General features: G+C 36.2%; 1 protein-coding gene across 4 annotated transcripts in view; it reads left to right on the top strand.

Annotated features, from left to right (window-relative positions):
- The window catches only part of KMT2E (lysine methyltransferase 2E (inactive)), a 98367-nt gene that overhangs the window by 52655 nt on the left and 33476 nt on the right, over positions 1-12236 (top strand). For all 4 annotated transcript variants that reach the window (XM_068550416.1, XM_068550417.1, XM_068550415.1 and 1 more), the window contains 3 exons: positions 6655-6713; positions 7626-7798; positions 11401-11439. In XM_068550416.1, the coding sequence (XP_068406517.1) occupies positions 6655-6713; positions 7626-7798; positions 11401-11439 (271 nt within the window). The remainder of the gene's footprint in view (positions 1-6654; positions 6714-7625; positions 7799-11400; positions 11440-12236) is intronic.

The following is a 12236-nucleotide window of genomic DNA, read 5'->3' as shown; positions in this document are numbered from 1 at the left end:
GGCACGTGGGCTCCTTAGTTGTGGCACGCAGGCTGCTTAGTTGTGGCTCATGGGCTTCTTAGTTGCAGCTCGCCAGCTCCTTAGTTGTGGCTTGTCGGCTCCTTAGTTGTGGCACGCAGGCTCCTTAGTTGTGGCATGCAAACTCTTAGTTGCAGCATGCATGTGGGACCTAGTTCCCTGACCAGGGATCGAACCTGGGCCCCCTGCATTGGGAGCATGGAGTCTTATCCACTGTACTACCAGGGAAGTCCCTATTATCTTTTTTTTTTTTGGCCGTGTTGGGTCTTCGTTGCTGCGTGCGGGCTTTCTCTAGTTGCGGCGAGCGGGGGCTACTCTTCATTGCAGTACGTGGGCTTCTCATTGCAGTGCACGGGCTCTAGGCACACAGGCTTCAGTAGTTGCAGCACATGGGCTCGGTAGTTGCGGCATACGGGCCCTAGAGCACACGGGCTTCAGTAGTTGTGGTGTGTGGGCTCAGTAGTGTGGCGCGCAGGCTCAGTAGCTCAGTAGTTGTGGCTTGCAGGCTCTAGAGTGCAGGCTCAGTAGTTGTGGCGCATGGGCTTAGTTGCTCTATGGCGTGTGGGATCTTCCCATATCAGGGATCGAACCCGTGTCCCCTGCATTGGCAGGCAGATTCTTAACCACTGTGCCACCAGGGAAGTCCCCCTGTTATCCTTATTTATGTTCAAATTTTGTCTCATTTTTGGTCAATGGGAACCACTTCGAGTTGGCTTTGCGGTCCTTTTGACAATACCCTCGTAGTACTTGCTAGCTTTATGCAATCTAATACGACAAGATGTCTCGGGCTTATCTTATACTTCTGTGCCCCATGCTCAGAATTGGTTTTCAAGACCAGACTCTGAGAGCTAGTAATGCTCCTTCCTCCGGAACTACTCAACGTTGCTAGGTCTTTTTAGTAGACGAACCTAGTCTACTGTAAGTTTTGTCTGTTTGTTTATTTTTAAGATAAAATACATGAGTTTATACAGATACTAGCAATTTAAATTTAGGAATACAGTTGACCTTTGAACAACATAGGTTTGAACTGTGCATGTCCACTTATGCATGGAATTTTTTCAATAGTAAATACTACAGAACTACACACTCTGCATTTCGGCACCCCAGCCCTCACATTGTTCAGAGGTCAACTGTACAAGGTTTTCATTTAACTGTTTCTGTATTCCATCTGTGTCTCTTTTTATCCTTGTTCTCAACAACACATACAGCAGTGTAATTAGAGTATCATGTAATTTGCTCAACTGCTTAATCCCATAGAAGAATGTAACAGTCTCAAGAGTAACAGTATCAACAATAGCACCTGTAACAATATGATTATGAAAAACAGTTTAGAACTTTTTTTTCCTGTAAGGTATTTTCTACAGGGATGTATAGTTAATTTTTTGTGTTTAAAGTCTCTTGAAAGAATTTTATTGTGTGGTTATAACACCAACTGGGTACACACTTCTGGCTTAGGTTATTAGTTTTATTTTTTATTTTATTTTTTATTTTTTTAATAAATTTATTTATTTTATTTACTTATTTTTGGCTGCGTTGGGTCTTCATTGCTGCGTGCGGGCTTTCTCTAGTTGCGGTGAGCGGGGGCTACTCTTAGTTGCGGTGCACGGCCTTCTCATTGTGGTGGCTTCTCTTGTTGCAGAGCACGGGCTCTAGGGCACACGGGCTTCAGTAGTTGCAGCACATGGGCTCAGTAGTTGTGGCTCAGACTCTAGAGCGCAGGCTTAGTAGTTGTGGCATACAAGCTTAGTTGCTCCACGGCATGTAGTATCTTCCGGGACCAGGGCTCGAACCCTGCATTGGCAGGCGGATTCTTAACCCCTGCACCACCAGGGAAGCCCTAGTTTTATTTTTGATTTTTAAAAAATTAAACTTTTGAAGTAATGTGGGTTTGCATGCATTTGTGAAATAATACAGAGATCCTGCGTATCCTTTATTCAGTTTCTCCCAGTGGTAACATCTTGCAAAACTGTTAATACAATATCACAGCCAGAATATTGACATTGGTATAGTCAAGCTACAAAACATTTCAATCACAAAGATCCCTCATGTTGCCTTTTCTAGCCATACCTACCTCCCACCTCTTACCCCTCCCATCCCTGACCTTTGGTAACCACTAAATCTATACTCCATTTCAATAATTCTGTCATTCCAAGAATGTTACATAAATGGAATCATACAGTATGTGACCTTTTGGGATTGGCTTATTTTTACTGAGCATAATTCCCTGGAAAGCCAGCTAATTTGTGGCATATATCAGTATTTCACTTTTTTCTATTTTTAAGTAGTGTTATGTGGTATATATGTACCAGAGTTTGTTTAACCATTCACCTTCTGAAGGACATTTGGGTCATTTCCACTTTTTGGCTATTACAAATAAAGTTGCTCTGAACATTTGTATACAGGTTTTGGTGTAAACCTAAGTTTTGTTCTCTCTGGGATAAGTGCCCAAGAGTGCAATTGCTTGGTCATATGCAATTAGTTGGCATGTTCAGTTTTATAAGAAATTGTCAAATTATTTTGCAGAGTAGTTGTATCATTTTTCATTCCTACCAGAAATGGATGAGTAATACAGCAATTTTATTTTTAAGGATTGGTTTTTGTACTTCATTTTTATAATTATATGCTTGTTTAATTATGTAAGAAGTAGTCACATAATTCTAAAGTCAAATATTTAAAACAAGGTACATTCAAATAAGTCTAACATATACGACCCCTGTTCCTTCCACTTTGGAAGTAACAATTTTTAAAAAATTGATTATTCCTTCCATTGTTTGTTATATGTTTGTTATATTAGAAACAGATATGCACCTGTATATATTTGTATTCCCCTCCTTACTTAGATAAGCAGTAGTATATTATGTAGAGGTTTTGCCACATTAGTTCTTTGTCTTAAAAATATATCCTGAAGATCACTTCATAGTAGTAATATAGAGATTGACTCATTTCTTTCTGTAGCTTCAAGGTGCTCCATCTTTTTCATGTACTATAGTTTAGTCAGCCCTTTGAGTGGACATCTGAGTTGTTTCCAGTCTTGTGTAATTGCAAGTGGAAGTGGGATTGTTCAGTAAAAGGGTAAATGTATGTATCAAATTTTGTCATATATTGCCAAATTCCCCTCCAGTAGCAACTGTCCAGTTTTGAATTCCCACCAGTCATGGAATGACTGTTTTCCCCAGCCTCACAGTAGAGTTTCTGATGGACTTGGATTTTTGCTGGTTTAACTAGGTGAGAAATGGTAATCTCAGTGTTTTATTGATACTTTTCATTTGTTTATTATGAGTGAGGTTTTTCCGTTTTTTCTTTTTTATTGGAGTATAATTGCCTTACAGTGTGTTAGTTTCTGCTGTACAGTAAAGTGAATCAGCTATATGTATACATATATCCCCTCCCTCTTGGACCTCCCTCCCACTGCACCCCCCCATCCCACCCATCTAGGTCATCACAGAGCACCGAGCCGAGCTTCCTGTGCTTTATAGCAGGTTCCCACTGGCTATCTGTTTTACGCATGGTAATATATATGTCAATCCTAATCTCCCAGTTCATCCCGCCCTCCCCTTCCCCCCCGCCGTGTCCACATGTCCGTTCTCTACGTTTGCGTCTCTATTCTTGCCCTGGAAGTAGGTTCATCTCTACCATTTTTCTAGATTCCACATATATGCATTAATGTATGATATTTGTTTTTCTGACTTACTTTTCTCTGTATGACAGACTCTAGGTCCATCCACATCTCTACAAATGACCCAATTTCGTTCCTTTTTATGGCTAAGTAATATTCCATTGTATATATGTAACACATCTTCTTTATCCATTCATCTACTCTTAGACATTTAGGTTGTTTCCATATCCTAGCTATTGTAAATAGTGCTGCAGTGAATATTGGGGTTCATGTGTTCTTTTGAATTACGGTTTTCTCAGGGTATATGACCAGTAGTGGGATTGCTAGGTCATATGATAGTTCTATTTTTATTTTTTTAAGGAACCTCCATACTGTTCTCCATAGTGGCTGTATCAATTTACATTCCCACCAACAGGGCAAGAGGGTTCCCTTTTCTCCACACCCTCTCCAGCATTTATTGTTTGTAGACTTTTTTTTTTTTTTTTTTAATTTTATTTATTTATTTATGGCTGTGTTGGGTGTTCGTTTCTGTGCGAGGGCTTTCTCTAGTTGCGGCAAGTGGGGGCCACTCTTCATCGCGGTGCGCGGGCCTCTCGCTATCGCAGCCTCTCTTGTTGCGGAGCACAGGCTCCAGATGCGCAGGCTCAGTAATTGTGGCTCACGGGCCTAGTTGCTCCGCGGCATGTGGGATCTTCCCAGACCAGGGCTCGAACCCGTGTCCCCTGCATTGGCAGGCAGACTCTCAACCACTGCGCCACCAGGGAAGCCCCTGTTTGTAGACGTTTTGATGATGGCCATTCTGACTGGTGAGAGGTGGTACCTCATTGTAGTTTTGATTTGCATTTCTCCAATAATTAGTGATGTTGAGCATCTTTTCATGTGCCTCTTGGCCATCTGTATGTCTTCTTTGGAGAGATGTCTATTTAGGTCGTCCACCCATTTTTTGATTGGGTTGTTAGTTTTTTTTTTATATTAAGCTCCATGAGCTGTTTGTTTATTTCGGTGATTAATCCCCTGTTGGTTGCTTTGTTTGCAAATATTTTCTCCCATTCTGAGGGTTGTCTTTTTGGTTTGTTTATGGTTTCCTTTGCTGTGCAAAAGCTTTTAAGTTTCATTAGGTCCCATTTGTTTACTTTTGTTTTTATCTTCATTACTGTAGGAGGTGGGTCAAAAAAATCTTGCTGTGGTTTATGTCAAAGAGTGTTTTTCCTATGTTTTCCTCTAAAAGTTTTATAGTGTCCGGTCTTACATTTAGGTCTTTAATCCATTTTGAGTTTATTTTTGTGTATGGTGTTAGGGAGTGTTCTAATTTCATTCTTTTACATGTAGCTGTCCAGTTTTCCCAGCACCACTTATTGAAGAGGCTGTCTTGTCTCCATTGTATATTCTTGCTTCCTTTGTCATAGGTTAGGTGACCATAGGTGCATGGGTTTATCTCTGGGCTTTCTATCCTGTTCCATTGATCTATATGTCTGTTTTTGTGCTAGTACCATGCTGTCTTGATTACTGTAGCTTTGTAGTATAGTTTGAAGTCGGGGAGTCTGATTCCTCCAGCTCCGTTTTTCTTTCTCAAGATTGCTTTGGCTATTCGGGGAATTTTGTGTTTCCATACAAATTGTAAAATTTTTTGTTCTAATTCTGTGAAGAATGCCATTGGTAATTTGATAGGGATTGTATTGAATCTGTTGGTTGCTTTGGGTAGTATAGTCATTTTCACAATATTGATTCTTCCAATCCAGGAACATGGTATATTTCTCCCATCTGTTTGTGTCATCTTTGATTTCTTTCTTGAGTTTTTTATAGTTTTCTGAGTACAGGTCTTTTGCCTCCTTAGGTAGGTTTATTCCTAGGTATTTTATTCTTTTCGTTGCAGTAAATGGGATTGTTTCCTTAATTTCTCTTTCTGATCTTGCGTTGTTAGTGTATAGGAATGCAAGAGATTTTTGTGCATTAATTTTGTATCCTGCAACTTTACCAAATTCATTGATGAGCTCTAGTAGTTTTCTGATGGCATCTTTAGGATTTTCTGTGTATAGTATCATGTCATCTGCAAACAGTGACAGTTTTACTTCTTCTTTTCCAATTTGGATTTCTTTTCTTTTTCTTCTCTGATTGCTGTGGCTAGGACTTCCAAAACTATGTTGAATAAGAGTGGTGAGAGTGGACATCCTTGTATGAGTGAGGTTTTTCTTTGATTTTGTTTCACTTTATAATAGTTACTAGCCTTTTTACAGATAGTTGTTTTTTTTTTTTTAACATATTAAAATCTTTTCTTTTTAATCATGGGGTAAATATCTGCTGATTTTCAGTAAGTGTTGCTTAAAAACTGACCATTAGGGAGGACAGTCACTTGAGTGATATCTGCTTATTGTTCTGTGATAACTAGAATTATCAGTGATGCTAGGATAGTTTTATGTCCTACTAGATATTAAGGCAAGTCTTATTACTGAGTAGTAGGTATTTCAGTCTAAAGCTCTTATTCTCCCATCTCAGCTCCCATCTAAGAACTATATCTAGTTATTTGACGTTTAGACTAATAAGTTTAGACAGTGAAAACGCTTTGGGGGCAGAGAGGGGGGCAAGTAAACAGTTACTATGGATGATGTACTTCATGAGTGGAGGCTGGGGGAGGTTAATGAAATGTTTTGCTTAATTGTTAAATGTTTAGTGTTTATTATTTCAAAATTGGAAATAATTTAGGCAAATAGTAATAATGCAATAATTACGCTAACATTTTCCCCCAGACTTTTTGCTTTTTTCAGTTTGGAAAAAAAAAGTACTAGTTTCCAAAGTAAAAAATGATTTTCTTAACACAACAGAGTCACTTAACTGGCATCTACTGCTAATTATGCTAGATCAAATCTAAACTGTAAGGCAAGTGATAGTACATATATTTTATACTGTTCATTTTTCAATAAGAGCATTAGAGAAATTATAAAGTTTATCACATTTAAAACAGATCTGCTTTATATCTAAATTTATGAAAGTTTATAAATAATCATGTTAATATTTTAATATAGGAGTTTGGATAAAGAGAGGGCGGTGCTACTACAACGCCGGAAAAGGGAAAATATGTCAGGTGGGTGAAAAGGATCTATACTAAATTAACTTTAGTATGATTGCGAGAATAAGTGGCCTGCATATTTTTTAGTCAGACGTAAACTCCTTGCTAATTAACGTTGATTGTGTATATAATTTACAATCTCAAATGTAGATTTTAAATACTCTTTTTTACAGATTTTATAGAACAATAATGTATTTATTTTAGGAAATACAGAAAATAAATAAAAATCTAAAATCATCCGTATTTTCTTGCACATAGGTAACCTATTGGTTTAAAGAAGTAAAATATGTTTGCTCTTTTGAAAGATGGTGATCCGTTTGTTGATCATGTGGAATAGTGTTTATTTCATTTTTAGGAACAGGATTTGAAGTTGTAACATATGCTAAACTTTCACTTTGGCTTATAAAACATGTTGCCACCAATACAACTGGTTTTGAATAACCATAGTTTATTGAACTGTTTGATGGACATTTGGGGTGTTTCCAGTGTTTTTGTTATTACAAATAGTAACGTCATGAAACCCTCTTGGATGAGGGTTTTTTTGTACTTTTCCCATTTTATCTGTGGATAGATCCCTAGAAATGGGGTTGCTGGGTGAAGAGGGTAAGTGTATATAGAATTCTGCTAGATATAGCTAAATTCCCCTTCATAGAGAATTTTGAATTTCCACTGGCTATGTTTGTAAGTGTCTGTTTCCCACAGTCACACCACATGAGTGTGTTGTCAGATTTTGTATCCTTTCTAGTTTAACATATGAGAAATGTATCTGCAGTTTGCATTTAAATGTGTCTTACTGAGTGAGGAAGTGAAAAAAAAAAGTTTATTCTTCAGAAAGATGGGGGAATAATAGCTTGTCATGTGGAATGCTGTTTTATTGTTTGAAGGAGAAGTATTACTTGTGCAATAATTTTTATTTTGCCTTTGAAGATGGTGATACCAGTGCAACTGAGAGTGGTGATGAGGTTCCTGTGGAATTATATACTGCATTTCAGCATACCCCGACATCGATTACTTTAACTGCTTCAAGAGTTTCCAAGGTTAATGATAAAAGAAGGAAAAAAAGTGGGGAGAAAGAACAAAACATTTCAAAATGTAAAAAAGTAAGTTTTTCCTATTTTGAAGATGAGTAGATAGGAAGTGGTAGGAGTAATGGATAGTAGCTAGAGAAGGTAGCAGGATCTAAGCTTAATCAAACTCATTTAAAATTTTTAATGTGTTTTAAAGATTGAAATGGAGTAGAGAAAAATGTTTGCAAACTGCTTTAAATCATCAGTCTGATGAGACTAGTCATAGAAATGCAAAATCTAAAATAAGATTTAGTGAAGGTTGTTGTTTTAGAAAACAGAAATAACAGTTCTAAATTTTTAATAGCTTATAAACAGGTAGAGGAGCATATAATGATTGTGAATGGTTGTTTATAGCTGTTTGTCTCTGAATCATATTTAATCATTTTAATAAGGCTCCACATTTGTTGAATTTCTTACTATCTAGATTTTTCTCACTTAAATTTTTGTATTAAAATATCACCAGGATATGATGGCAGAAAACTATTTATAAGCCACTTTTTTATAAATTTGTTATAATTGCTAATGAAGTTTTTTGTCATGTAAGGTAAAAGATACTTTCCATGACTATATATTTATGAAAGAGTGAAATTATACCTAGGTATAAAATCTTTTTTTTTTTTTTTTGAGTAATTCTTCATGATATTATTTGGTTATTTAATAGGCAGCATGTACTTTTTTTTTTTTTTTTTACATTTAATTAATTAATTTTGGGGGCCGCATTGGGTCTTGGTTGCTGCGTGCAGGCTTTCTCTAGTTGCGGTGAGCGGGGGCTACTCTTCATTGTGGTGTGCAGGCTTCTCACTGTGGTGGCTTCTCTTGTTGTGGAGCACAGGCTCTAGGTGCGTGGGCTCAGTAGTTGTGGCTTGTGGGCTCTAGAGCACAGGCTCAGTAGTTGTGGCGCACGGGCTTAGTTGCTCCGCGGCGTGTGGGATCTTCCCGGACCAGGGCTCAAACCGGTGTCCCCTGCATTGGCAGTCGGATTCTTAACCACTGTGCCGCCAGGAAAGTCCGGCAGCATGTACTTTTAAATACATTTTTCATTTTCTAATTTCACCTCCCTGTTTAAAATAAGTCGTGATTCTGGCAGTCTTCAAATATGTGTCTCTCTCTAATTTTGCTATTCTTCTCCCTGTATTTTATTCAGTCTGGACAACTAGTACCAAATTCTACCTCTGATTTCTGATATGTTATCTTTACTTAAGCTGTTCCCTTCATTGTTTAGAATATTCTCTTCTCCATCTTTATCTTTTAAACTCCTACTCTACTTTGAGGCCCATCTAAAGCACTATTTTTTTCGATGAAATTTGCTATGATGATCTTTCTTTGCATTTCATCATGGCACTTGAACCTATTATTACAGCACTTAAGCACATTTTGCTTTATTTTATTGTTATTTTCCTCATCTCAGATTGTAACTTACGCAGAGAAAGTGATTGTCTATTAAGTGCTTTTTACAGTTTAGGAAGTCATGTTTAGGTATTGACCTAATTTTTTCGTCTACTGCTTTCCAATTATGCCTTCTTTGTTTACTGTATAAAAGTTACTTGGAAACGTTATCCTTGTGTAGTTCTATTTTTAGGTCATCTAGATTTACAAATCTACTTTTTTAATAAAACATAGATTTTGCATTTTCTCTGGCTGGAATGACTTTTGGCTATTTAAAATGAATCAGTTCTGTCTTGGAGCACATCTTATTTGTTTCAGAATATTGTTGTATATTTAAAAAGAGAATTTTTTCTCTCATGTTAAGTTAGTAATACTTGATAAGGATTAGAAAAAATAATCTAGGAACTGGGCATAAAAGATTTAGTTTGCTTTACTGTTAAGTTTTTACTATTATTTGGGGGCAATATGTAGTTAAAAATATATAGCAAAAGGATATATCTAAGTTTGCTTTTTATTCAGCCTGTTGTTATGGCTAACTGTTAAACATGTGAATGGAGTTAACAATAGACATTCTGGACAGATATCATTTAAAAAATACTCATAAAACCCTATTAAGGTATTGTTGGTTGGTGTTTTAGCAATTCAGGGCTTTGGCATGAAGCGTTAACACTGTTAAAGACATGGATTGTGTATTGTGACCCATATATTAGGATTTTAAATTTTTTTAAATTTTTTAAATTTTCTAATTTTACTTGAGAAGAATTTTTCAAACTTGATATTAATTTTTTCATAAAACTATGGTCAGCACATATTACTTACTTATGAATGTTCTATTTTTCTTTCAATGTTTCCTCTGTAAACCAAACTTGCATCTTCTTTCATCATAGTTCAAATTCTTCTTTTGGTTCAGCAGCACAGCCATTATCCAGGTTTAAAAATCTTTAAGTCATCTTTAGTCTTTGACATTCAGATTTATTGTCAAAAGCACTATTGATTTTTCCTTGGGAACGTCTCTTCAATATATTGTTATTTTTCTTCCTTTTTGCTTCTGTAAACCCAGTCTATGCCCTCATTACCTCTTGGGAGTACAGTAATATCTTCTTTAATTTCTCCAACTTTATCCTCTTTCTACTTTAGTCCATTCTGCATTTGGTTCTGACATTTTCTGTAAATACCGTTTTTATATCCCTTCTCTGCTCAGAGGTGTTTCATGGATTCCTCCATCATAGTGAAGAACATAACGGTATTTAAGTCAGAATCTTAAAATGCGACTTTTTAAATAAGGCTTTCATGACCTACTTTTACATTTTTTTTTAGCCAGTCTTACGTCATAAGTATTTTCAATAGGTAACAAGCGCGGTATATTAGTTTTTCTTTGAATGCGACATATTTCTTCCTATTGCGTGCCTTCTTTCATATTTCTTTAGGACCAGAATTGTATTTCTTTCAGTTGTCCACCTGTCTGAACATATCTATTCTCCGTAGTCCTGGCTCTTTTTCTGTGTTTTACGTGAAGGTTCTTTGCTGCTGCTGCTGCTGCTTCTCCTTCTCCTCCTCCTCCTCCTCTTTTTAATAAAACTTGCTGTCTTCCAACGTATAGTCTGCACACAAATTTGGAACTTAAATAAATTAGGAACTATATTGCTTACTCTAGGTTTAGTGTTCGTAAGTCTCTCGAAATAGAGTTTACACTTTGGGGAGTGGAGTGGTGAAGTAAGTCTTAAATAACACTTTAGGACTTGGCAGATTAGAGAGCTCCCATTCAATATTTAGTGAGTAAGTACAGTTCTTTTCACCACAGTGCTTATAATTTGAGTCCCTACTAGTAAGTGCTCAAATATTACTCGCTAGTTGACTTAGACATTAAAGTAATAACAAAATTATTTTAACCCACCCCAAAACTTGGCTCATGACTTAAAACTACTGCAGTAGTTTTAATACCTTCCAACTTTTATCAAATATTTTTCCATGATTGTAATATTGAGCACACAGAAAATTTAGAAATTTTCTTAGCATTGTATCTTATACATATTTTCATGTTATTACATAGTCTGTATTTATTTTTAATAGTAGTATAGTGTTCTAGTAGATGACTTTACTTCAACATTCCCCTAGTTCTGGCTATATTGGTTATTACCATATTTTGTGTTATTTATGCGACTTCAATAAAAAGCTTGAGTGAACTCATTTTTAAATACTAATTATATCCAGTTTTTAAAAAACTAACTCAGAATTCCATGTTATTTCAGGCCTTTCGTGAAGGATCTAGGAAATCATCAAGAGTTAAGGTAAACACATTAAATTTAAGCCCTTATTATCAGTTGTCAAATATCTAGGAATTTACTAAGTGGTTGCTTGTTCATAATAAAGTAAATTATGCTGTCTTCATTCTGTGTCATTTTATTGCTTATTATCTTTACCAGAAGTGGGACCATAGAGAATTATAATTGGGTTAATATACTAGTCTTGGAGTTTATTAACACTGTTAAAACATTAAACAAAAGGAGATATATAAGTAATTTCTAATAGTAAAATTTCTAATACTAAAATTAAAAATTTTCATTTATCATTGTATTCCGTGTCTCCAGTACCACTAGTATTCTAGACATAGAAATGCGAAATAATATTTGGAATTTGAAATTTTGCTCTTTTGCAGTTGGAATTCTAGTGATTTAGTCGTCAGTAGTTATAAAATATTATAAAATCACCATAGATTCACCGTGTAAGTACGGACGGAGTCACTTGTGCCTTGAATTAATTAGAATACATCCTCAATGTTGTAGATGCCAAGATTGCTGACAGAAGCAAGCCCCCCCCAGCTCTGCCTCCCCTTAAAAGATAGGTTTCTGTTGGATCACGGAGGTCAACTATACAGTGTTACTCTAACTTTCTAGGTTAGGTAGTAAAGGAGAATGAGTATCTCAAGTTGCCAGATATTAAAATAGGATGTGGGAAGCGTGTTAGAAGACATCTGTTGTCCCCATAGTATAAAGTGTAATAATTATTAATTATTCCACATTCCTGGAAAACAGATCATTAAGCAGCTGTCCAATGATTATTCTTGCATAGTTTTGGAACTCTTTCT

This window comes from Eschrichtius robustus, chromosome 8 (genome assembly GCF_028021215.1).
Source record: "Eschrichtius robustus isolate mEscRob2 chromosome 8, mEscRob2.pri, whole genome shotgun sequence".
NCBI classification, from domain to species: Eukaryota; Metazoa; Chordata; class Mammalia; order Artiodactyla; family Eschrichtiidae; genus Eschrichtius; species Eschrichtius robustus.
This window is presented reverse-complemented; position numbering and strand designations above follow the sequence as displayed.